Genomic DNA, 27,645 nt, shown 5'->3' with positions numbered 1-27,645 from the left:
CTGGCGGTCTTGGAGGCCATGGGATTTGCTCTACACTGAGAAGCTTCAAAGTAGCCCAAGGTCCTCTTAGTCACCAGCCCCACAAAGAGCCCAGGCCCCAATTTCATGTATCAGCCAGATGCTGTCTGGAGGTAACAAGGCGTTCTGATCCCATATGACCTGCTCTGGCAGTCTGATACAAAACCTGCAAGGTTAATGCCATGCCAAGACAAGACTCTTTTAGTCAAGAGCCATCTAGTAGGTTGTCCTGGCCAGTGGTGTCCCTACTACCTAGGTCTGAAGGAGATTAGGAATAGGCAGAGGAGATGTGAAGTGAAATGCACACACCAGAGAGCTGCACCGTGTCTTACCGTTCAGCCATGGGATCGTATACTCTGTCCGAAGGGGACTGTGGGAAGAGTTTCGGGAGATGATGGGCTCGCTTCCCAAAAAATTATATGCCGTGCCAGAATACAGCTCTCCATCTGAGGTAGCCCAGGAGTAGGGAGGAACAAAGAAAGGAAATAAGATTAGCTCCTCTAGCTGTGGCACGAAGACATGGATGAGTGTTTAACAGGACTTCTTTGTAACTGAATTAAGTCCCTGTGTAGAGGGGAAAAGCCAGTTCCTTCACTTTTGGGATGCCCTTGTACTTCTATAGCTGTGTCTTTCCTTGGGAAAAATTGTAGGTGCCACACTGAGCTGTATTTTATGATTTAAAGGAAATAACTGAACACATCAAGAACTTGCCACATTCAAGTGAAATAACAGCAAACAGATGGCCCCTCCACTTATCATGGATTATATTTTCATAAGACCATCCTTAATTGGAAGCCCTTGCTACTGGAAATATATCAAGCTCCCCTCCCTTACCAAACAATAAAGATCATAGACCATATGTGCTCAGAACACTTATACCAGCTCAGCGGAAGGCAGAATCCCTCACCCAAAGTCTATTTTGTAATAAGGCTCTGAGTATCTGCTGGTATTCAGTGAACGCGGTACTGAAAGTGAAAACTGAATGCTGTTATGGTGCATTTCATACCATGACAGTGGTAAAAACAACAACAACAAAAACATTCGTGGAAGCATTGTATGCTGGAGACCATACAGTAATGGCTATCTGTCTACAAGGCACACAACCCAATCACTGCAGATGTCTTGAGACTACTCACTTTACTCCCTAACAGTAATATCTGAGTGCTGTGTAGAAAGCCATAGGCTACACTGTTTAGTTATCCCTTTAAACAATGAATCAAAAACTTCCTAAGGAGTCTGTGCTGAGGGACATAAAACTTCTATAAAGGCTGCTGATGTTAAAATGAGGCCAGGCAAGACAGGACTAGGAAAGAAGGAGAGCCAAGTGCCTTGTATGGGGATGGAATATTGGCCATAAGCTTCAGCGGCGAGGGAGCCTGAGGAGAAAGACTCACCAACCATGACAGATGTGTAGCTGTGCGCAGGGTCAAAGGGACACCTTCCTTTGCCATCTTCATTTTTCCCCAGAAACTTAAAGGATTCTAAGTTCTGCAGGGCAATAAAAAGAAAGAGTGTCTTAAGATAATCTGATTTTCTCTAGCAGCAATGTATTTTGGTACCATTTAATTTTATAGATTCCTTATTCCTGGATGACCAACAGAGAAGAGCAGATAGGAGCTGGGTCACATGGCTTCTACTCTTGAAGACCAGGGTTGTAGTCCTAGCTGTATGTTCCTCAGCTTAGGGGTTTGGGCCCTAAATAAGTGACCCAGGATCTCAATATCTTTATCTGAAAAAGGGGGACCTGAATACTGGTATCTCTACTAGAGCTGTTTGAGGCCAGTAAGAAACAAATATAAGACATAGTGACCAGAGACCTTATGTATAATTTAACTATCATTAAAGACAGGGATAGAAGTATAAGAAAGGCAATAACCCAGGGAGTCAAGCTGACTAAAATGTCAAGGTATGCACGTGTAAAGCACCATGGTGAAAGCCCTCTGAATATACACTTAAAAATTAATGTCAGGAATATAAAATAGGTCCTGCCTCAGATATGGGAAATGGTAGCAAGAGTAAAGGAGAACAAAAATGGCCAAAATAGGTACACATAGGAAAAAGGAACAATGAAGCTCAATGAGGTTTTTCAGGAAGCAAGGAGGGGGATAAGGAGGAGTGGCAGGGGAGTGAGTCTGACAAACACATTGTATGCCAAAAATGGAATGTCCTTATGACATTAATAAAAATGTAGAAAAAAATAAACACAGGGAGAATTTCATTATCTAATCAGCAGGTAACACAAAATTAAAACAAAAATAAGAGGAATAAAGAGAGAAAAGGGGGGAATGAATTATAACATTCAATGCATATTCTACAGAAAAAATTGAGGGAAGGGATGACTGACACCTTGTATTCATATACTACTCTGTTGGATAGCAACTCCTTCGTACAACCACTTGAACATAATGTTTATACAGAAAAAAAGAAACAGGATCCCTCCCTCTCCTTACTCATGAAAATATATGCTAGAAAATATATCCATAATCTGAAAAACTCAATAAACCCAAGCTGCACTAAAAGTACAGGTCAGAACTTGAATCTTGTATAATCTCTACCAACAAGAAACCCCCACCTACATAAGGAACAAAGTACACAGACCAACTACAGGAAAAATTGGAAAGCTTTCTTCACAGAAAAGAGCAAGACAAAACACAAGCACAGATGTTGAACTGGGGGGAATGCCCAAAAATGACAAATGAGGCATTTTCTTCCTTGAATATACAAGAAACATGTATAGACATGTAAGAAGATAACCCAGGAGGAAAGACAGGCAAAACTGGCTAGGCACAAAAGACCCACCTGTAGAATAAGCCTGCTAGAATTCTAAGGTACACCTGGAAAATATGGGTGAGATGTCACTGGGTATCTACTAGCCTGGAAAAGCTGAAAAGGAGGGACTTGCTGAGTACTGCTGATAGCCCAGTCTTGCCAGGAGACTCTGGCTGGAAATGCTGGCCTGTGGGCTCATGGGCATGAGCCAGCCCTACAAGTTGCAAGAGGGCAGTCACTGAAGTCAGGCACTGGTGACTCACACTTTCATCTTGGGTAGTTGGGAGACTGAGATCAGGATTCCAGGTGGAGACCCTCAGCGGGATACATATGAGACGCCCTTCTCAACCAAAAGTTGGGAGTGGTGGCAAGTATCTGGTACCCCAGCTGAGACAGAGGCTGAGATTGGGAAGGTCATGTTTCTAGACCAGCCTAGACAGAAAAGTTCATGGAGACTTCACCTACAGGGTATGAAGTTGGGCAAGGTAGGGCATACCTGATATCTTAGCAATAAGTGCAAGAAAAAAAGAAGTATCCAGATTGCTCCGTTAGGCTATGAAATGCACAGTGGAATGACAATGGAATCTCCATGTGCTATGAATCGTTTTATCTCACCAGAAGATACTTGGCAGCTATTGGGGCAAAGTGTAAAGGGGATGAAGAAGTCGTGATTCTGAGTAGTTGGCCACCTATTTTCTTAGCTACAGAAATGAAGTCAGAATTAGGAAAGCTGTCACCATTTTTAAGGGATAATTTCGAAGGCAGTTGAAAATCCTAGGTCATACAACCACACGTATAAACATAATCCCCAACTGTACAATCCACATGATTGATACACATGAAAACTGTTTCAAATTTTCTATTCAAATTATTGGAGAAAGTTAGCGAGGCACCAGTGGCTTATGTCTGTAATCCTAGCTACTCAGGAGTCTGAGATTTGAGGATCATGGTTCAAATCCAGCCCAGGCAAGTAAGTCAGTGAGAGTCTTATTAACCAAAAAGTTGGAAATGGCACTGTGGCTCAAGTGGTAGAGCACTGGCCTTGAACAAAAAAAAAAAAGCTCAGAGATAGTATGCAGGCTGAGTTCATTCCCCAGGACTGGAGTGTCCGTGTGCACACGTACAAGTACACGCAAGTGCGAGGACACGCTTTGGGTAAAGTTACAGGTCTACACTATTCCTACCACATATAAGTGTAAAAAACAGCACTTGAAGCTTCCAACTAAACTAGTTATGGCAATGCTATAAACATTTTTATATGAAAAGTGCTTCCAGTACAATATCAGTTTATTTTGTTGTATTTTTGCATTTTTCTGAGTCCATACATCTTTTAATTTCTCTGACCCTTGTTATGGGTTTTTTTTTTTTTTTTTTTTTTTTTGCAGTGGAGATCAAACCTAGGGTATCTTGCATAGTAAATAGGAGTTCTATCTCTTAGCACATTAAGAAAATAAAATTAAGGATTATGAAAAATAAAGCTTTGCATTTCATCGGTCAATACCTATCGGTATGGTTTCAGACATTTATAGGCATCTATAGTGCTGGGTAGTGCAATGACCACCGCCATGCCCTGCAGAGGACATAAATAATCCCGCTGCTCTATGTGTCCGGGCTGCATGCACTACTCGCCTGTGAAAAACACTCAGAAGTCACTTTGGATATCAGATACACAAACCTCGGGTAGTTTGGTACTACCTAAGCTTTCTGGCATTCACTGTGGTCTTGAAAACATGTCCCTAGCATAAAAGGGGCCACTGTATAACATGCTTTATATCTTCCAGGAACTTATGAAATCCAAAGTTGGCTACTGGAAAACGTGCCTCATTTTCAACCATCCGATGCACTTACTTAAAACACGATTCTCTTTCTGCTGATGATTTTCAAATTGAGCATCAGAGTATGGGAATAAAAAGAAAATTCTCCCCACGGGATAAACTGAGAGAGTTTAAGCTTCTCCCTCTACCTGGTGGTTAGCTGTGGAAAGCCCCTCCTCGCCTCCCACGGCAGGATGGAGAAGACAGCTATCAGGCCAGCGGAGGGTAGTTAGTACCTGTCAGCAGGTCACTTGCTAGTATGTCTCTCCATCATTTCCAAGAACCACAAGTGACCTGAGTCCTGCTTCAATCCATGCCCTGTGCAGTAACACCACAGCCTAGTGAAACTTTCCAGAGGGGCCTGCCCTAGCCCTCACATTGCAGAAGTGGAAAAAAAAAAATCCTAGTGCTTTTGGGTTACAGTTCATTTTATGTTTCCCCAAAGCTCCACTGTTCTTTAACCACAGCTCAGAGAGCACAACTGATCAGGAAACAAGCCTTACCAGATGGTCACAAATGGGCTGGAATGCGTTAGTCCCACATACATAGAGAGAGCTGGCACTGAGGGGCTGAAGTACCCGAATATAGTTGAGGCATTCTGTCTGTGGGGAGAGAAACACCATCAATAGCCAGCCACTAAAGTGCCCTCCGCATCCACACTGTGAAGTCTGTTCTGTGCTCCCTGCCTTCCACCCTGCCATTCCCATAGAGATGAGTCTGCTAGCCCGTCACCTTTTGTACTCCTTAACTATCAGCTGAGCTATGTCATGTTATCTCCGATGTGTACACAGGCTTTTTTGGTGATATTTCCCAGCTGGGTGGATAACTGGTACTTAGTAAAGATCTGTATACAAAACAAAGGAAGGAGCTGACCTCAAATTGTCCTTGAGACCCCAATGTGGAAAGAAATGTATTTTATACTCGCTGAACACATAAATCATTCCCTCGGTTACAAAATCTACACAAAAGGCCTCTGCCTTCCAGGTGATGCTGCCCACAGAACAGGAAATAAGGGGTTCTCCCCAGAGGGGAGAAGCTGCACACGGAGGGAGTGTCACCAGCTGTGTATCATAAAGGCCCCAGCAGGAAAACAAAGGCTCTACTTAGGAGCCCACATACTATTTTCGGGTGAACAGTACTTGGGATTATATAGGCTACAGTCTGAAATTATCTCAAATTAGTAAAGTTTCTTTTGGCTGTGACTGTTTTCAAACTGGTAGATGTAATTCACAATTGACCAAGGGGCAGGGAGGGGTTCCAGGACATTCGTGCTCTGCCCAGGGAGCAGTGCCACTTCCAGTTCCCTCTGCTTTGAAGACGCTACAAAAAGTGTGATTCCATCAGAGCCTGCTGTCCTCTCCCTTACCACTTCCTCAGGTAACACTTGGTTTAGAGACAAAAAAAAAAAAAAAAAAAAAGATTGAACATCAACAACAAACCTTCAAGCTTCTTAAGAAATATCTTCTGCAAATTTTTGCTATGAACTCTAGGGATCTATGGTCATGAGCCGTGATGAGATCAGTTTGAGAATCTGTACCTTTGCTAGCCACGGGCAGGGGCACAGTGACACAGTAGGTTGAGGGTGACCCAGTGCTCCCGATGGGACACTCTAGTGCTTCCTGAGTTGTCACTCTACTTAGGAGCCTAAGGAATTGGTTTCTACCTAGAATCCCCAAGATTTGGCAACATCCCCAGACCTCAAGCTGCGAGAAGGTTCAGGAATCCTGAATTTTGTACTATGTGACAGTAGACATTGGAAATCAGTTTCTACAGTCAAAATATGACAATTCATATGTGGAGCACATTTTTCAAATGCCTCCTGTGTCTGGCAATCTCCGTGCTCAGGAGAAGGACTAAGCTCCCCCAGGCCCTGTGACAATGGTCCTGATGACATCTGGAACACACACACACACACACACACACACACACACACACACACACACACACACCATGCCCAGCAGAATCCAGAGGATGCGGAACTCAGGAGATGAAACCACTCAGGAGCGCATGTGAGCTTTTGTAACTGGCACTTACCTGTTTTGACTTCCCCTTCTCTGCACATTTTGCTTTTTTGTCTTCTGAGACTTTCCAGTGTACCTGTGAGGGAGGAGCAAGTGCGAGTTTAGTTCATTTCACATTCTCTCTTTAAAAACAAATGTGGGATAATAATGTGGGGTTTTAAAAAAGCGCATGATATGGGTCCAGAGCACAGAGGATTCTGAGCTGGAGGAGAAAGTAAATTGCAAAGGAGGAACCGAGGAGTGACCTGGGCCTTTCCTGAACATGCTATGTTTATCATCTCAAAATCAAGATATCTAGCAGTCCTGATTTTAACCTCAAAGAACAGGACAAAACTGAACTATTTGAAGTGGGGAAAGATGACTTTTTTCTAAAAGCTAAATAATCACACACACACACACAGTGGAATATTATTAACCACTAAGAAGACAGGAATCCTATCAGTTATAGTACAATGGATAAAATGAGAGGACATCACATTAAGTGAAATAAGGTGCACACAGACAGACAAGCACTACATTTTCTCTATCGTGTGTGGAAGCCAAAACTAGCCAACCTAAAAGTAGAGTGATGACTACTAGAGAACAGATGGGGTATGGCAGGTAGAAATAGCTGGATTTAATCATGGCATACTTTGTACATGTATGGAAATATTCATATATACAATTAATATGTGTAAGAAGAAAAAAAAAACTTTGATAGTCACTAAAATTGAAGAAGGAACTAGGTGAGGGTACCTAATGCATTTAATCCCAGCTATTCAGGAGGATGAGATCTGAGGGTTGCAGTTCAAAGCTAGCCCAGGTAGAAAAGTCTGTGAATCTATCTCCAAGTAGCCAGTAAAAACCTGGGAATGGAGCTATGGCTTCCATGGTTAGAGCTCTATGATTTACAGCAAGCTGAGGGACAATTCTGAGACTCTGAGTTCAAGCCCCTAGTACTAGTGTGTATGTGCATACGCACACACTCACATACAAAGGAGCCTTCAGAGGATGGCACAATCCTAATTCCTATGTTGGCCACAACTGATGGTAACAGTGTGAATACCACTGCCAACTCAGTGCTGCTCTGTGGAGGATCTTCAAGGCAGTATCAGGAGCTGTTGAGGTGTGTACCCCCCCTCCAATGCCACCACAGGAGAGAAAGCAACACAAAACGGAAGGAGCAACAAAGGGCCCTAGACTCCTGTCTTGTCCTCTCCTAAATGACTTTTACCTCTTCCTGTGTGAGGCCCTGAAACTGGTGAAAGGTAAAAATTTAGACATTTCTGGAGACTCACATAGATGTGGGGCCCAGTAGTCAGGAAGCACACAACGCTTCTTGGGAGAGAGAAACCCAGGTGAAATATCATGTAGAACTAACAAGTGTGATCTCACCCAAGTGTTCCTGGGACAGAAAAACCTATCCCAGGTAAAGCCATCACAATAGATAGCCAATCAGTATGTCCAAGAGCCTAACAAGGTCCCAAGTGCCTGGCAACTTCCCTCAGAATGTAAAAGGCTCCTCCTCCATCTGTGGAAAGGGCTAAGGTCATATTTCTGGACTTTTCATTAAGAAATTCTGCCAAGCGTCACCCTGCCCAGGTCACCAAGAAGGTAGAGCTGAGAGAGAGATGGAGAGGCACAGAGGAAAGAGTGAGTGGACAGTGAGCCAGGCAGTACCCAGCAACTTCCTGGAAAAACTCTATTTGTAGAGAGAAGGAAAGATTCCGAAGCTTACTGTCCTGTCAGTCAGAAATTAGGAATACGATAGAACAGAACCACAGACGCTAGGGACAGGAGATACTTTCTAGAGCAGCCTAAGCCCAAGAGCAGGAGAACCAGACTGCTCCCACCAGCATCTAACCCAAGACCTGCCATGAGGATGGAGGAGCTGACCACTCAAATAAGGACCTAGAGCTTTTCCCTGGTGGTCACTTGCCCAGCATGCACAAGGCCTGGTTTCATCCCTAGAATCACACAACTAAAACAAAAGAGGACTGGACTATTGAGGTGGAAGTGAAATACACATTTACAGCAATCACTGTAGCACTAAAAAATCAAACCATCGAAACCTCACTCTTGCCCTCTGGGTTAGAACTGACTCATGAACTCCTTTTTCTGAAAACTGGTAGATGAAGGCGAGTTTCCAGCATCTATCCCCATGTTCACTAGACCTAGAAGACCGAAATGCACTTTCCTTCCCAGGAGACTTGTGGCGGACGGAAGAGACGGGAAGACAGACACAGAACTCCACATTTTGTGACTCTGAGGAGGATGCACACATTGGTTTCGACGTCTGAGGCTCAGGAGGGAAGAACCTGTCTGCAGAGCGCCATACTCGTCTGGCCTCTGTTCAGGACAAGGTCGGGTTCCAAGACAACCCCCGAGGAAGACGTGAGAAGAGAGAGGCTCACATTAGAGACCGTAAGGATGTAAGGCGCAACAACAAGGCTAGAGCATAAGACAGGTGGTGCAGAAAAGAAACTGAGGGTGGACCAAGACACAGATCAGATGGACAGAATAACTAGATGCAACGGTGGAGCTCCATGTGTTTTCACTGGGTTCAACATAAATCTTTTAACAACAACAACAACAAAATTCATAATCCAGTTGGGGAAATTTGAACTGACTGAATAGTGGATGCTGTAAAATTGGGGGAGGGGGGTGCTGTTTTTTGCTTATTTGAATGAAAAGGACTCCTTTCCCTAAGAGTTGCGCAGCTGAAAATGACACTTGGATTTGCCTGAAGGCCACCAGAGGCAAGGAGAATTTGAGGCCGGAACAAGGGCCCAACCCATGGAAGATACAATTATCCAGGACTGGCCACAGCAGGGCTCTTTTTTGTGTACATGGTAAAGACTTCTATAATAAAAAGCTTAAAAGGAAAAGATGAAAAGAGGGCACGGGAGGCTGGGTGACTTGCTTGTAAGTGAGGTAAGTCTACATGAAAGCAAGGCCAGGGAGGGAATTCAGGCCTTCTCACTCCAGCCTTTCTCCACAGTGCCTGGGTAGCAGAACCCATAACTCACCTCATGCTGCTTCTGAGAGATGTTGCTTGCATTCACTGCAAAGATGGCCTCTCGAGCACCCACATACAATGTGTCCTCATCCTCACTCAATAGCAAGGCTGAATAGTTGAAGATATCTGGTTCATGAAACTGCACCAGTCCTACCTCTGTAAGAGACAAGAGAAACTGTCAGAGGCAGGAAAGGAGGACAGAGCCAAAGGGTCATTTTTGAGGTCTGGAGAGATCCTAAGCACCTGTTCACTTGGCTATAGTGAGCGTGACAAAGTGCAAGCTGCGTGATCAGGGACGCAGAGGCAGATGGGTAAGGAGAGAGGCCAGGTCAGACCTGCAAGGTCACCATCAAGGGCATGTTATAGGGGCCACTTCACAGTCAGGCTTTGCAGCTGATGTGCAGGACCCAAGGAAACACACCTAACCACCCTTCTAAGTCCTGCTCAATTCCAAGCCCCCCATTCAGTGGTTTCTCAGGGGATCCTAAACAAAAGTAACTTCATTTGTTCATCTAACTCATCCACACATCTTTAATCAAGCACATATTAGGTCTGGAAAAAAATAGTGATTTAGATTTTATATATACATGTATGTTTTTGAGAGTCTCAACTCCCACACATATGTCACGGTTTGTCGCCTATGATGTGTAACTGCTGTGGCACATGCCAGTCTCAAACACCTCTTCCTCTTCCTCCTCTTCTAAGAGAACTAAGATCACAGGTGTGCATCACCACACCCAGCTAAGCGTTTATTCATTTCCAACAGAAGTTGTTTGTCTTGATGGCTATCCTGATAGCAATCTAAGGGTTTTCAACTTGGATTTCGACATAGCTATTACCAAGTGTCCAAGGGATTGAAGTTCTGGAATTATTTCTAGCTCCTTACAGCATCCTTCCCTCTCTCACAGCTGTTTCTTTTGCCCGTAATGTCCTTATAACCTGTGTCATACTCATCCTGGGAGCCCCACCCACTGCTCTCTAAAGCTGTGATTAATTTCAACAAAGTTGATGTTTTCTGGAGCTCGGTCGATGGTCCTATGATTGTTCTCAGTAAGTGAGGGGCTCTTGAGAGCATATACAACATATACATATAGTTGAAATCTCCCACACCGACACAGTGTCCAGCACACAGCAGGTGCCAAGAAGGATGAAAATGCAAAACAAGACAAAACAATATGGGTCAGGTGCTAAGGCTTGCAGCTCTAATGTTCCAGTGCAGAAACAGGAGCATTACCTAAGGTTGAGAGGAACATTACCAAGGCACAATGGCCTTGGCCTGGACATGTCCCAGACTCTGAGCCCTGTGTGAAAGCATGTCCACTGCTCAATCCCCAGTATTCATAATACCCAGGATCCCTAGGGCCAGAGACCTGCAGATCAACACACAGATCTCAGAAGAGGAAATAACCACAGCTAAGACTAGAGAGCAGGAAATACATATATTAAAGCTGTCCCCACCTCACTCTTCCCTCAGGTGCCATAGGCAGACAGGTACCTGTGCTGGATAGTCTCTCAACCACTGTAGGGTATTAGATAAGAAGCTCCCCTTCAAGGTTCCCCTAATTTAGACCCCATCAGTGGTTTCTGCAAGCCTTATGTTTTATTTCCAATCACCAAAGCATCCCTCTTTGCAGCAGAATGGACCCCAAAGCCAGGGTAGAGAACCTTGCAGATCAAGTGGTCTATCTCAGAGCCTCAGAGTGTCTGGTCCCCTCCCCAGCCTTGGTTCTTACCTCTGTGCTCCCATGTGATCCGAGGTATTGGTGCAAATGCCACTGCTGTCCCAAATGCCACCACTAGGGCTGTGAGCAGCCCTTCAACTGCACGGCTCATCCTCATAGGGTGGGGCCCTGGGCTACAGGTTCAGCAGGGCAGGCAACGGGAGGAAGCAGTGGAGATGATGTTCATCAAACCAGCCACTCTGCTCCAAGATGATGAGTACTGGGGTCCCCAAGAAGCCACATCTCCCTGATGGCCAGGTAACAAGTGGCCACGCTCACCTCCTGAACGTCAAAAGCCACCAGTGCTTCTGTGAGGCCTATAGAGGAAACACTGGGAGAGATAAACAAGGTCACATGTCAGGATATTGGGTCTCGTGCCACCCTTGCTTCTCAACATCCCCTCAGCTCCCTCCCTTTACCTCCCACACCTCTCCTGCTGGCAGTTTATCTGCTGAGGAGCAGAAGCTGCTGGCTAGGGAAGGGGGGGTTGCATACACATGAGCCCCAGGGCTCATCATCCTCTACACACACACACACACACACACACACACACACACACACACACACACACACACACACACACACACCATAGATCAGACTCTTAAGATGGACCTGACCTGAGCCCGATGGGAATGGACAGTCACTGAATAGCTTCCTTCCTGAAAGACCTTCCTGCCTGCCTGGGGCCTTCCCTCTCCATCTTTCCTTTCTAGTCCAGGCTGCTGAGGGAAGGAAGCAGCAACTAGCCAGTCTCTTCCAATAGGTGGCGGTCAGAAATGTCCTGTTTCTTTCTGGAACCAGAATGTTCCAGGGCTAGGGATCGGCTACTCTTTGCCGTGAAGCGATCCATGGTCATTTTTCTCAGCTTTCTAGCCCTGTCCCAACAACTGTTCACAGAACAAAGGGCCAGTCTGGACCTGGGCCTCACAAACAACTAAGGGCCAACACCAAGGGCTGGTGTCAATCCTGGTACTAGAACACAGCAGGAAAGCTAAGGACTAAGATGGATGGGGGAGCAAGTTTACATATTCATTCCCCGTTCTCCAACCATCATGAGAGAATAAAGCATGGCAGGACCTTGGATACAGCCACAGAATTGTCTTGATCCCAGTAACTGCTGCCTCTAACACTCAAGTATTCATGCTGCTGCCAAAGGGCTGGTGGCCAGGATACTGGCACTGCTCTCAGACCATTCACTGAGTTGCAGGCCTTGGCCACACATAGAAGCAGGAGTGTGGGCCCTGCTCACAAGGCCCCAGAGTGCCTTCAAGGGACCGGGGGAGGGGGGGTGAAGGGAGTGGAGAGGCAATGGCCAGAGAGGGAGTCATGGGTGAATGGGGCTCTCAAAAGCTATCTCTATGTGGGCCGAATGTGCCACAATCCAGCAACAATGCTAAGAGGGCATTTATGAAACTACCCCAGTGTGGCCTCTTCTCCACGAGTATCTTCTACGCATTCCCAGAGAAAGGAGCAGCATGAACAACAAGGACAGTCAGCCTGACATGCCTCCTACCCTTTCCATGTCCTCTGCCACAATGTTCCTTAAACCCACGGCTCTGCAGAACCCCCACCCTGTAGTTGTAGCCCAGATGCAGGCCCCACAGTAAGGAAGCAAGGGACAAGGAGAACAGCACTTTTCCTACTACAGCCACCAATGTCCACCAGCCTGTAAAGCTATGGACAAGGTGTGCCATGCATTAGGAACAAGCCTTCAGGACATGTGGGAACAGGGTCAACTCTTCAAGTGGAGAGAAGGGACAAGACCTGTGACTCCTCTCTGGACATAATCCTGCAACCCACATCACTGATTTTTTTTTTTGCAACAGACATGAAGAGAGGATCCTGGGAAGCCTGGAGAAAGAGAGAGTGAGAGAGCGAGAGCGAGCGAGCGAGAGAGAGAGAGAGAGAGAGAGAGAGAGAGAGAGAGAGAGAGAGAGAGAGAGAGAGAGTAGGGGAAATCTCACCAGCTGCAGCCTGTGACGATTCACAACATAGTAAACTCTCTAAACACCACCTTCTACAATGAAAACATCAGGAAACAGGTGAAAATGAATCCTAAGGAACGGAAAGAAAATGTCTAGAATAGCCGAAATCATCTCCAAGCAGCAGGAATGGGGGCCTGAGAGACAAGATTCACAAGGGTTGCTTTCTCCCATAAGCCATACAAAGTGTGTTAGCTATTTTGGTAAGACAAATTTAAAATAAATGATAGTGCCCTGGTTCCTGTGGCCTAGAGCAGAGCAGCTCAGCAGAAAACAGATTCCAACCCAGGTCATGCCATCTCTGGTGCATGGTCCCAGGGACAGGAAGACTGAGCAGGGCTCATATGGAGTGTAGACCCTAAAAGCAGCTGGCGGGGGGGGGGGGGGGGGGGGGAGGGATCAAATACCTTCCTGGAAGTAGGATGATTCACCAAGCACCAAGGATATGACTCTGTGAAATGCCAGCTCTGGAACTACTAGCTATTTAGTTTCATTGTCTCTCTTCCTCAACTCCTAAGCATGCTGACCTTCCTCAGGCCACCTCAGACCCTTTGTACATGCTCTTCCTTCTTCTAGAACATTCTCAGGTGCTCTGGTGGCTACCTCCTCCAGTGCAGTGACCCTTTATTTCAAGATCATCTCCTCAGTGCCTCCACTGACCCCCCACACTGTCTTTCCCTCTTCCTGCTGTTGTTGGTATAATTTGTGACACAAGGACTTAACTAGATCTCCCCAGTTTAGTCCTTCAGAGGCAGAGCAGAAACAGGGAAGCCCAACATCACAGCTAAAACCCAAGGTAGGGATCCTACCCTAGGTAGGATCAAAACCCTAACAGGAGAAAGCATCACAAAATAAATCCCCAAATGGACACATTAGAAACTGTTCTTCCATAAACTCAGTATTTCCTTTAGGAGCAGTGCATGTTGGGAACAATGTAGCCTCTCTCTGCTCCTACAAGCCCTGCCTGGCACATCCCTGCCTAGGTCTGAAGCCCATTTATCTTATCAGTGGACACAGATTGTGACAGCCTAGCCCAGACCCCACCATTCTTCCCCAGTGGGTCATAAAACAAGCCACATGAAGGGTCAAATGTCCCACAGGGTGGAGATGCATGAAGGTGGAGGCATGGGGGAGGAGCTGCTGCATTGTTTGTTTCATGACACTAAGAAGCCCTGATGCTTTGTTTCCTTTTTTTTTTTCCCATAAGCACACCTCACACCCACACATGCCTCGAGCTGCTACCATTGCACTTTCTAGGAAATGATGCCTTCCCCAGTCACTGACGGGACCGCTCAAGGTCTAAATTAAACCCACATCATACGACAAAGGAGTGCGCACTGCTCTCCTAAGGAGGTCTGAGAAGAGAAGGTCTCCTGTGGGGAATGGCGGCTGCTGAGTGCATGTTGCACAGCCAGGGTGGGAAGCTGAAGCCTTGCATTCAGGCCGAAGGAGCTCACAGAGAAGCCCATTAGACAGGGTTATGAATGCCACGGCCATTACATGCACAAATCATTGTGCTCTTCCCAGGAGGGGCTGTGCTCTTCAAATGGCAGGAGACAGGACTGGGAGGGGCTCTGAGCCCCCGCTCTGCCACACACCAGCGCTCCATCTCAAGGGCCTGGACCTCAGAACAGGGGCTGATGAGAAAAACCAGGAGCACCAGCAATGGCAAGAATAGGGGCTAGACAAAGCTGTGCACATGCATGTTTCTGCACAAACACGTACAGGCATGCAGTGTGAATGCCTGACACACCTGTGCATGTAAACATCTGTATGAGCATATGCACCTGTAAGTATATGCATGTGTCCGTGTACCCGTGTACACTCAAGCTCAGTGATTACATATGCATGTGTGCATATGAGCATGTGTATTTGTGCATTTCTGAAGTGTGTGCATACACCTACGCCTCTGTCGTGCATGCATGTGTGTCACCTTCCTGTAGCGAGTGAACTGTAACCTAGTATGGCATCTTACCTGTGGGTCATCCTCTCTGGGATCTGGCAGGGAGGGAGAACGCCACGTAGCAGATGTTGAAGTGCCTGCTGAGATCAGGACAGCACACTGACCTGAAAGCCTCTTCCTCACTGGCACCCAGGGAAACTGACAAGAGCCTCAGGTGAGCTGTGGGCAGACATTTTTGCCAGGATCTGCTCTGTCCCAATCTCACTGCAGATGCCAGTGTGGATAAGCCTATCGGGCCTGCCTGTTTCTTGTCTGCACAGATTGGCTCGGGTAGTGTGGTTCAACATTAACACTGCTTCTAGCCCTGGGACTGGGACAGTAGAAGATGCCTTCCCTCTAGGTGAGGACCACTGACCAGGTGGTGGGGGGAAGGGATTACCACAGTCCTCCCTAGCCATACCTTGCCAGTGATGGGGCCTGGCCTGCATAACCCGTGTTACCACTTTGCACACTGAGGGTAAAAAGGGATCTGTCACACTAGGAATCAGGAATAGGTTCAGGAATGCCCGAGTCATGCGCAGAGCAAACAGTATTCCCATCTCAGTTTTTCCAGGACAGAGTAGATCCTTGGCACTTTTGCATAGCAGAGACTCACTCAGAGTTCTGGTGTCTGGCTGCCAGCACAGGGTTCCCAAGGATGCAGGCTTGGTCTTATACCACCTCTCAGAGGCAAGCAAGACACAGAGGGATGCCTCAGACATGTTCTGGCCTTGTTCATGTACCAAACTGGTGCCCCAGTGCTATGACAGGTGGGAAACCAAGGTATGAGACAGAGCTGGTGAGGGGGCAATACCAACTGTGGTACACATGCCTATTCTGAAACCATGACAACTGGGAAGGGAGTGTTTTGGCGTGATCATGACAATGCTGTGACGTGTGTATTGCACACAGATGCATATTGTGACCCCAACAGTCTAGTACTTAGAGAAATAAAATAACCTTCTTCTACCGGCCTAAGGTCCCCTTTATAGCTCCAGCAGGGACTTCAGGCTTAGCCTGGCTCTCCAGCAGTATGGATCTGACTGGGAGATGGCCAGCCAGCTCCAAAAGGTGAGTCAGGTGAGTCCTAAAGGGCTCACCTGTAACACGTTTTGGTTATAAAACCCTGGTATACATTTGCTCATTTGGATGTCTGCACCCAGGATCTCCACATCCCAAACTAGTGCCTGGCTACACGACTAAAATAGATTTCCATTGTTCATAAGCTGCTCAGACTTTGGTATTTTGTCACAGCAGCCTGAGCCAACTAAGGCTAACATCCTTCTAGGGACTACTAACCCCAGGAACTCAGTAGAGATGTTTCTAGAGAGTTACAGGACAGCATTTACCTAGGACAGCTTCTGAAATCATCTGTGATCTGACCATAGAGAGCTAATCTGTACAAAGACACTAAGGTTCTACTTTAATTGGAATTGTTTCTTATGAAACTTTGCTATGTTTAAAAACAACTCCCAGAACATTTGACTTTGCCAAAGAAATACAAATTAAAATACTTCATGTTTGTTCATAGGCAGATAGAAAATTAGAATTGCTACCAGTCAGTACTGGTGAGGGTAGAGAGAAAGGAATTGGGGGGTACCCCCCACTGTCACTGTCACCCATACTCTTGGGCTGCAAAGTGACGACAGAGAGGAGGGTTGGCTTTCTGTGCTGATTCAATAAAATCTCCAAGTACAGGATCAGTCTTTTACTTTTGGCCAGTCCTGGGGGCCTCGGCACTGTCCTAAGACTTTTTGCTCAAAGCTGGAGCTCTGCCACTTGAGCCAGAGTGCCACTTGTGGCTTTTTCTTTGTATGTGGTACAGAGGAATCAAACCCAGGGCTTCATGCATGCTAAGCAAGCACTCTACCAGTAGGTCACATTCCTGAGCCCAGGATGAGTCTTAAATGGGAGTAGGTAAGCAGGACACACTATTACAGACTAGGGTGTGTAACAGGGACCACCGTGTGCCCAGAACTCACTTCCACCACATGAAGGCAAGTGCAAGGCATCATGGGAGCCATAGCCAGGGACATGCATAGACCCCTATACAGCAAAGAAAAGTACAGCTGGACATAAGCATGCTAGACATAACTGTGAACAGATACCACCCATGATCTCACATAGACCTAGACAAACAACCAGCTTTAAAAAAGATCACCTCTGCGGAAAGAGATTAAAAACAGTAGGAAAGACATTTATTTATGTTTATAATTTAAACAATGACTCAATTACACTTTTGTCGTGCTTTTCAAAAGTGAAATTTAATTCTAAAAACTGGTATCTCAGACTACAGGTACAGCTCAAGCCTAAGCAAAAAAAAAAAAAAAAAAAAAGCCCCAGTCCAATCCAAGTATCAAAAACAAAATCCTGAGCCAGATAGTCATGGCTCACACCTGTAATTCCAGCTACTCAGGAGAATGAGATCTGAGGATCACAGTTCAAAAACAGCCCTAGCAGGAAAGTCTGTGAGACTCCTCTCCAGTTAACCACCAGAAAACAGGAAGTGGTGCTATGGTTCAAACTGGTACAGCACTAGCCTTGAGCATAAAAGCTTAGGAACAGTGCCCAGGTCCTGAGTACAAGCTCCACAACTAACCAAAACAAACAAACACAAATCCCAATTATCGACAATGCTATACCTGAGTCATTATACTAAAAATTGATATGTAACACCTCTCTGGATGGAGCTAAAGGTGCTTTTACCATTTCCTACATGCCAGCACATTTCTGGGTTTAGATGACTTTCTTACCATTATTGTGACCTGCAATATATGAGAATGAGAAGCACTGTTTTGCTCTGAAGATACTTCAGGGTTTCCATGACATTACTACAGAAAATGCAGCAAGGGCCTTTTCTCTTAAGTCTCACACAGGGATTCCCTTTCTACTGATGCAGTGCAGAACACTGTTAAATATTCTCAAACATTTCTTTGAAGAGGCCCACAAAGTTCAAAGAAAAATGGCCTGAGGGAGATGGGAGAGGCAAATAGAAAAGAGATACTTGAAACCAAAACTTCGACATTTAGAATGGCTCCTATATAAAGAAGCCTCATAAACCAGTAGAAAATGGACCTTCTACCCCTTATGGAACAGATAGTTTGTAAAATCAGGAGTGTGTGCACTTACACACACACACACACACACACACACACACACGCACGCACACCTACACACTCAAGTCAACCATCAAGGCATAGTGAGTCATGCCTGTGGTCCCAGCTACTCCAAGATTTGCTTGGGCAAACAAAAAAATACAAGCAAGACCTCTATCTCAACAGATAACTCAGGTAACGTGGTACCTACCTATCACCCCAGCTACATGAGCAGGCATAAGGAGAAGGATGATGTCTGACAGAACTAGACAAAATACCAAACCATATCAGAGCATAAAAGAACTGGCTCGAGAGGTAGAACATCTTCCTCACAAGTACAAGACCCTTAGTTCAAACCCTAGTATAACACCAAAATAAAAAGCAAAACAGCCCTACACGACAAGAAGTGCTTTTGTCTGTACTGATTTTCTTTTTGTCTTCTTTGTTCGTTTGTCTGTCTTTGGACATACATAGAAGGACAAGGGTAAACAAATATAACAGTGGTACTTACTGGGTATGATGCTGAAGATAAACTATAACATCATCTGGGTGAAGATGGGAGGGAAAAGCAGAGGAGGGGGGAAGGGGTAACATTGTCCAAAATATATATACTCTTTACATGACTTATGAAATTGCAACCCCTCTGCACATAAACATATATATATATATATATATATATATATATATAAACAAAACAATCCTACCCAACTGGTAGTTTCCATAAGGGATCACATACACACACACACACACACACACACACACACACACACACACACACACACACACACACACAGCATGCAGGTCTGGTAGCAGGCTTTTTTAAAAGTAGACAGAAACAATATGGTAACTCTTGCCCTACCTACAATATAAGAAGGAAAGATGGAGTTCTCCTTTCTCAAGCTATAACACTAAGAATGACAAAAAGGACCACATCTCAAACAGGGGACACCAAGAGTTTATCACATCATATCCTATCGTTGGAGGATGAACCTCTGTGCCCATCAGCAGGACAGCCACTGCACAAAGTGGGAAGGACAGCTGGGGAAAGCAATACGGGAGAAAGGAAGAGGCAAGAACAGGGCTACACCAAAGGATGTCAGTCCTGAAGCTTAAACCCAGGGCCTGAGCACTGTCCTTGGACTTTCTCAAGGCTAGAGCTCTACTACTTGAGCCATGGCACCACTTCTAGATTTTTCTAAGTATGTGGTACTGAGGAATCAAACCCGGATCTTCCTGCATATGAGGCAAGCACTCTACCACTAGGCCAAACTCCTGGCCCTAGATCTCAACCTCTGCCCCAAAGAATATCCAGGGCCCACGCATACTTCCGCGTGCCATTTCTGATGTAGGCTTCCAGAAGCTGTCAGCTTCACCAACTTGGAAATAAAGATCACAAAACAACATGGTTTACCTGGACCGTGGGCCTCGCGTTTTTTCCAGGAGCTTCTAGAAACTTTAGTTCTGAAAGTAATGAGAAACAAGGAAATAGTTAAGCTCTTTAATTCTCCATTCTCAGACACTCAGCATCATCACTGGAAAAAAAAGATGCCTGCCACACGTTTAACCCGTGGCCTCTAGATAGGAGAGCTTGTCAGGACCAGTGTGGCGTTTAATCCGTGGCCTCTAGATAGGAGAGCTTGTCAGGACCAGTGTGGCGGGTGCCAGGGCTGAAAGGGAAGTGAAGCTACGCAGCCCACCTGCCAGCAAAGGGTAAGTCCAGAGCCCTCAGTCACAGCCACTTCAATTCTTCTTCCGTCCTTTTTTTCATATATTTTTATTGTGATTGATAGAAGGATTATATTAAATTCACCAGCTAGAAGTGCATTACCTCACAAACATTGATACCCTTTCTCATGTCTTGGTCCCCATTTTTTTTTTTTTTTCAGGTTGTAGGACTTCAACTCTGGGCCTGGGCCCTGTCCCTGATTTCTTCAGCTCAAGGCTACTTTACCCCCTGAGCCACAGCGCCACTTCCAGTTTTTTTCTAGAGGTTAATTGGAGATAAGTGTCTCATGGTCTTTAGTGCCTGGGCTGGCTTTGAACCTTGATCCTCAGATCTCAGCCTCCTGAGTAGCTAGGATTACAGGTGTGAGCCACCACGCCCGGCTTCTTTCTTTTTTAGACACGTCTCACCATGTAGCCCAGACTGGCCCGAAACTCACAATCCTCTTGCCTTAGCTTAACGAATACTGAGATTACCAGTGTGTACCGCAAAGCCTGGCCACCACAGGCTATAACATAAGCCATTCTGATGTATCTGAATTCATGTATCAGAAAAATTATCACCTAATAGTCTACTAATTTTATAAATATATCCTCATCTTCCTAAGAAAACTAAGGTGGGGAGGAAGTGTGAACATATTTAAAGATGCAAATGAATGTTCTTTTTGTTGTGGGGGAAGGCAGGCTGCTAGAAATAGATCAGAACCACACCACCAGCCCTTCCATGGTAGTTGTTAATGGCGACAGCAGAATGGGGCAAAGCTTGTGGCACGTATCTGTCCCTCTGTACAGAATGGATTGACCCTTCCCAAGTCAGGGTCTCTGAGGCCAGTGATCTCACAGACAATTTAATCAAGAGCATGGATCTAACTTGCTTTGTACAAATGAAGGCCCCAGGTAGGTATGGGCAGGCTCAGAGGCCACAACAGCCTTCTTGGACCAGAAACCATCCTCCTATAGGTTCTACTTCAGGTTCAGCCCCTGGCATGTCTGTCTTGGGAAGGACTTGTTACCTGCCTCTTCCTTCCCAAGTAATGGTGACCAGTTTTCCCAAAGCCAGTCAAGTAGCCAGGTCACCTGGGGGCGAAGGCAACACCTGACTCTCCACTCCCCCCGCCCCTGCCCACCTTCCCCCACCGCCAGCCCCTGCAAGCTCTCAGTCTAACCTGATCCCCTCAAGCATGTGAATGCTGAACTGACATCATGAGTTATCAGATGGCCACCATGTGGAAATGATCACCACTTCATCGACTTGAGCACCCAGAGGGTCCTGTGAATGCCACACCTTGGCACTGGTGCTCCCGATGGATTCACTAAGAGGGCACAGCATCCCCTACCCCCACCCCCAGGCAGCTGTAGAGCAAATCCACACTACCAGGGTGCAGGTGCTGCAGCGTGACCTACAAGCGCAGGCTTCTCTGGGACAGGGCAGCTGCCTGTACACAGACAGGGCCACAAACACTTCAATGAGAAAAGGGGAGGGAATCATCCACTCCAAGAGGTCAAGAATTCTGAAACGGAAAACCTCCGCTTTCCTTGAAATTGATTAACACTTCTGTCGTGTTGACAATGAAAATCCAGAAATGCTCATCCTGCAGAGGGACAAGAAGTCACCGAACACTTTGGATTTTCAATACCTCCAACAGCCAGACTCAGTGATGTCTAGATGCTCAATTCCGACCTGCAGGGAGCCCAGTGTTCACATCCCTCTGATACATAGTCTTCTGTGTTACAACACACTTCTGGTCCAGGTCTACCCAGGCCCCAGGGGTGCTGGCCTGCTTTCAGCCTTCACCCAGACCATTTTCTTCTGCTTCCTCAACACAAAACCCCCACAAGTTATAATTAGCTTTCACTCTACCAAAGAAAGCAAAGTCTTCTTGTATAATTACCTTTCATACATTTCCAACCCTGTGAGTTCCAACAAAGGCAAAAATGCTCACCAGGAGAGAGGAAGGGCACTGGGGAAGAATTATGTTTCCCTCCTCTAGAGAAACCTGGCTGAACCCCTCAGGAGTGGAGGGAAACAGGCCTCCCCTGGGCCTCCCTGCGGTCAGTGTGCCCTGACTTTTCCAGCAGACACAGCACAGGGCTCCTTAGCGTTAGCATTGGCAGCTTCCTGGGTCTTCCATATACCCAGGACAGCCCGGAATGTGGGAGAGAAGAACTAGCCAAGTCAGCCAAATTTTTAATTTTGGACCCAAACCCTCCCTGTTGCAGTGTGTATGCTCTCTAATAGTTTCTTATTACCCAGCCCCTGCCTCATGAGACTTCTTCCAGACTTCATCCAAGGACTCACTGCCTTCACCCAATGACCATATTTCCACCTTTTTCCCCCTGCCCCACGCCCCTTGCCAACAGGAAGGAGCCAGAGAGAATCTGTACCCTTTTTCCTAATTTAAAAGGTTGGGATGTAAGGTCCACCCCAGGAAGGCCAGTCTCGAGCTTCCCCCTGCCCTCCACACCTTCCTGGCTAAGTCTCTGCCCAGTGCCTAAGTTACCTAGGTAATTGGAACACCTAGAGGCAGTCACTTCCCATTTCTCCAAGGTCACAACCAGGACGGCCCCTGATCACACCTCCCATCAGACCATGGGAGGGTCCCAGGCTCTGAGGTCACATCCACACTGGTGTGCCATACCTTCCCCTCTCCCCCTTCCCTACATATGTGCAGGCCAAGCTGCTGACCGGCTCTTCATCTCTGCCATGCACAGGAGGCACAGTTTGGAATAATGTCCTCCTTCCCATCTGAATAGCGAATAGTATCCTCATCAGTCTAACTTAATTTAAATCTAACATCAGCACCTGGAGGAAATTCAGGTAAGGTGGACCAGTGCCCTGTGATCAAAGCTAGTCGGGCTCCAAGCTTGGCTTTTCCAAGCTGGGTATTCTTGAGTCTCTCTATGCTTCTTTCTCTATCCCTGTTCAGAAAGTGAACAGACGAACACAACCCTGCCTCTCTGGGTTGCAGTGAGGATCAAAGAGTAGCCCCTGCCATGTGCTTACTCCACCCTGGGCACCGAATGAGCCACCTGCTGGTAGTGTTCACTGTGAGTCTCCCTTACTGATCTATCTTGAATCACGAAGAAGACACCATGAAATACAGGAAAAGGAAGAATACTGTCCAAGACCTGACGCTGCCCTCAGTGGTTAGCTGCCCCCAGCTGAGGCTGTTCATGTCCATGTCCAAAAGATGCCTGTGAGGAAGCCGGGGCACTAGACAGGGAGGGTTCTAAAGTCCAGCACAGGCTCCAACGTGGAGGCCAACTCACTAGAACATGGCAAGGCTCCCCACCAACAGGTAGACAGCTAACACCATCCAGTAACAGCATCCAACAGAACCTATACATATATTTTTATGTGTAAATTTCTTTCTATAAACATTATAGCACAGCTAGTCATTGGGTAGAATGCTATGCAACTGTTAAAAAAAAAAAAAAAAAGAATAAAGCAGTCAGGCCTGGTGGCATACATCTGTAATCTCAGCTACTTGGAAGGCAGAGGTAGGAGGCTCCCCAGTTTGAAGCTATTGTGGGTAAAGATAGCAGACAGACCCTGTTTCAAAGATAAAAATAAAAAACAAAAGGGTTAGGGGTGGGGTTTGGGAGTGTGATCCTTGCCTAACATGCAAGAAGCCCTGGGTTCAACTCCTTGGTACCACATACACAGAAAAAGCTGGAAGTGGTGCTGTGCCTCCACTGATAGAGCACTAATCCTGACAACACTCAAGGACTCAGGCTCTGAGGTCAAACCCTGGGATTGGCAAGACTAAACAAAAAAGGGTTGGGGTATAGTTTAAGTGGCAGAGTTTGCCTACTAGCCTGTGTGAGGCCCTAAGTTTAATACCCACTGTCATTTCAAAGAGACATTTTTGAGACATAGTCTCTGTGTAGCCCAGATTGCCCTCTTAACTCAGCCTCCTAAGTAACAGGATTTCAGGTGGATGCACTGCATTCTGCTACAATTTGGATTCTGAACTCTTAACACATACAGTTTGCAAATTAGAGTATCTGATGTTTCATTTTATGACAGTACTTTGTTATGTAGCCCAAGCTGACCAGGAACTCATGATCCTCCTGGATAGAAGGCATATGCCACCACACCTGGTTTAATTAGTTTAATTAGAATGTGTTTAATCTGATAGCCAAAGTAAGATATGGTCATTGTGGACACTTTGAAAAACTCAGAAAAGGCCAAGGTGGGGGGAGGAAACCTGACAATCTTAAACACAAATTGCAATGCACTGAGGTCCCATTTCTTGCATCTCCTGAAGTAAAATCACTTTACTAAGTGGCTTTCACCGCAATGGAAGTCTCGCAAACAGCAGAAAGACCGGATGTGTGCTCCAGTGGGTCACATTGTATAGGAATTCCGCATTTTGGACAAATTCAGCCTCCATGCAGTGCTCACCTTGGGAGGGCCCATTTGAGAGTGGAATGAATGCCACTTTCTAAGAGCACCCCAAAATCCCCTGCCATGTGTCATTCTTTCTCAATGGCAGCTGCCATCACATGATGGTTGGACTCAAATCCTCCTACTTCCCTCCAAAGCTTGCAAAAGACAAGTCCAGCCTCTACTGGGGTATTCCTGGAAGGTGACCCATACCTCATCAGGCACATGCTTTTCCAGCTTCCCTTTACAATAAACTCTGAGAACACATGGCAGTATAGACTGAGCCACTAAAGCAGCTCCTGGCTCACTCAGGGTCTGCACAAGCAGCCCGTGGGCAGTGGGGTCTGACAGCCAGATTGTACCTTCAGATTATACCTGTGCCCCAGACAACTGCCTTTCCCCCACTGTGCCTGCCCCCACCTCACCCAGGCCACCAATGACTCAACTCCCAGGCTGGGGCCATCACAGACCTGCCCTCTGGAACACAGAGTTTCTACCCAGCAAATCTTCACATACTGGATGTTAGTTGGGTGGAAATGTGACCAAGAAGAATATTAACTTTTGGGAAAGTAAGCAAGTGAACAGTGACTTTTCTGGAAAGCCAGGCAGGACTCCTGCTGGACTTTGGCAGCCCAAGGCTACAACTCACCTGGGCACCATTTTCCAAGGACACACCAAGCATTCACCCCTCCCTGGGTATGCATGTGAATGACCCCAGCATTTCATGCTGGAACAAATTCCTCCCACAGTTCAGGAACAGAAGGCCAGAGACCTGCTGCTCCAGTGGTGTGACCTGGAGTTGTGACATCTCCACCGTGCAGCAGGGAAGCTGCTTCCATAGCACCAAGCCATACTTTTGTTCCCACTGCCCTCTCTGGCCCTTCACTTCAACGATTCTGCTCTGGGCTCAAATGAGCCACCTTGGATGGCACTCCTGTGCAGAGGAAAACCAAGTTCCTAAAACCCCACCAATAATTGGGGTCTTACAATGACTGGGACCTCTGCAGCACCCCTAGACTCTGAGAGATCCACCACATAAGACCATGGGCACAGCACACCATAGGATAGGAATGGTCATTGTGGGCTACAGCTACAGCGAATTGGGAAGCATTTGCTCCCCTGATGTGTTCTGATTTGATGCCTCATGTGTCTGAGCCAGTGGTTCTAATCCTCTTTTCTAGTGACACCTGGTATACCCAATGCAGCTCTGGGGATCTTGTATGAGCCCAAAGGAGGAGGTGGGTAGAAATCAGATCATGCTCCTATCATAGGGCACCAAATTCTCATCCATGCTGGGATCCCTCTCTTGCCAGCTTGCCTCGGCCTAGTAGCACAGGACATATACAGGTACAGGGAGAAGGGACAGGAAAAACATACACTGTGATTTCTTTTTTTTTTTTTTTTTTTTTAGTCCCAAATCCACAAAATGCTATTCTTCAACCAAATGCATTCATTTTGGGCAATGCCTTAGAAATACACAGCACAATTCAAGCCAGCCTGACCACAGGTCATAACCAAGACCCAGTGAGCAAGGTTCTGAGCCAACAGGAGATTCTGTCTTTCAATCCCTCCTAGGATGTGGCATGCCTGGGAGGGCAGTCACCTGTTCCAGGATGTGCTCTGTGAAGACCTGGGTTCATTTCTCTCCCTGCAAGAGAAAGAGTCCATTATTGGGATCACCTGCTCCTCTCTTACTGCCAATTGTCAACTCAACTGCCACTGTTTTAAGCACATACTGTAAGTATGTCACCTTGACGGATTCACTGATATCTACCAGCCTGCAGAGCCCCCAGTCACCACTATATCTTGGTCTTTGGTATCAGGCAAGCAGCTTCAGTACAACTGGTTATTTGATCATCCGCGGGGGGCGGGGTCAGGGAAGTAGTCAGGGACCCATTATATTGTCTTGAGTGGCCTCAATCTTCCAAGTTCAAACGGTCTTCCCACCTTAGCCTCCTGAGTATGAGGGAAACAGGTCCACTCACAATGTCACACGGCTCTGCTGTTTCTCAACCACAGTCAAACCAAACAAACCCACATCTCATTAATAGTTCATTAATGGTTACTGTGAGAAAGCGGGCAGTATCATCAAGGCATTATAAACCAAAGAGGCAACAACCTCCTGCCTTTCTGAGATGCGGAGAGTAATGATGGAGACATGCCTGGCTTGGGAAGACCTAAGTTTTTCCCCAGACAGGAGCTCCACTGTTCCCTTGGCTCATGAGGCAATTTCTCTGCAATTTTTGCCATGTTTATAGCCAGATTTTCCATTGGTTTCTTGTTTCCAAAAAGCTATATGACCATACACCAAAACCAATATTGTATTTAACTCTGAAGAACTGTAATCCAGTTCTTCAAAATATCATACTAGCCATCCTCACTGTGGCTCATAAAGCTGGTCTTTCTTCCACATCTGCCCAATAGGCAAAAAAGCAAAAGACAAACTAAGATAATCAAGTCATAACCTGAAGGGGAGCTCGTTTGCCTGACTCCATACTGCTGTGGATGTTATGAAAAGAAGGGTGGAGAAGGAGCCTGATCCCGGCAAATCATTCTGGCAGATACACTCATGTGACCCCCAAACCAAAAGGGAAGGCCCAAGGGGTGAGCTCTGTTGATCTCCCTGCAGAAAATAGAGACACTAAAGAATCATTCCTATTGTAATTACAGGGTCCACCGCCCTAAGGACACCTCTATACACCTGAAAGTCTCAAATCCACAAAGAGGAAAGGCACTTCCCACATCTCACTGTGCCATTAACCAGCATGCTCCTTTCCTGGCAAACAAGAGCCCTCAACCATGGTGCCTGACCTAGAACTCTGTGGGTTGAATTCAGAAGCCCCGGGTGTGTGGTCTAGCCAGCCCATGATAAGCACTGACCTTTGGCAGGTCAGCATCCCTTAGTGGATGGGAGTCCTAATTTTGTGAGCATGTGTTACCTTCACATGATTCACCATGTGTGAAGCATGGTGAGTCACAATGAGGGAGAGGGGAGCTGGCTGAGTCACTGTCACCGGACACAAGTGCACAGTCATCTTGCAGATCTTGTACCACCCTCGGGGTCACCTGGCCATTACTCTGTCTTCTTTTGAACAGAAAGGAACAGACCCTAATACTAGGGACAGGGTACAAAAGACATGTGGACCAGGAAGAGTTGTCTCAAATAAAGAACA

The 27,645-nt window shown here is 46.4% G+C and overlaps 1 protein-coding gene across 4 annotated transcripts in view; it reads right to left on the bottom strand.

The window, feature by feature from the left end:
* LOC150065284 (semaphorin-4D) overlaps window positions 1-27,645 on the bottom strand; it is a 91,103-nt gene that overhangs the window by 17,923 nt on the left and 45,535 nt on the right. For all 4 annotated transcript variants that reach the window (XR_016534937.1, XM_090329867.1, XM_090329865.1 and 1 more), the window contains exons 3-9: window positions 19,772-19,821; window positions 11,354-11,672; window positions 9,631-9,776; window positions 6,636-6,698; window positions 5,105-5,203; window positions 1,413-1,506; window positions 351-464 (exon numbers count right to left, since the gene is read on the bottom strand). Coding sequence is in view for 3 of the 4 variants with exons in the window: in XM_090329867.1 (XP_090185993.1) it covers window positions 351-464; window positions 1,413-1,506; window positions 5,105-5,203; window positions 6,636-6,698; window positions 9,631-9,776; window positions 11,354-11,459 (622 nt within the window). In the remaining variant the exon portion in view is untranslated. The remainder of the gene's footprint in view (window positions 1-350; window positions 465-1,412; window positions 1,507-5,104; window positions 5,204-6,635; window positions 6,699-9,630; window positions 9,777-11,353; window positions 11,673-19,771; window positions 19,822-27,645) is intronic.

Source organism: Megascapheus bottae, chromosome 3, assembly GCF_031878675.1.
Source record: "Megascapheus bottae isolate mThoBot1 chromosome 3, mThoBot2.hap1, whole genome shotgun sequence".
Classification (NCBI taxonomy): Eukaryota; Metazoa; Chordata; class Mammalia; order Rodentia; family Geomyidae; genus Megascapheus; species Megascapheus bottae.
This window is presented reverse-complemented; position numbering and strand designations above follow the sequence as displayed.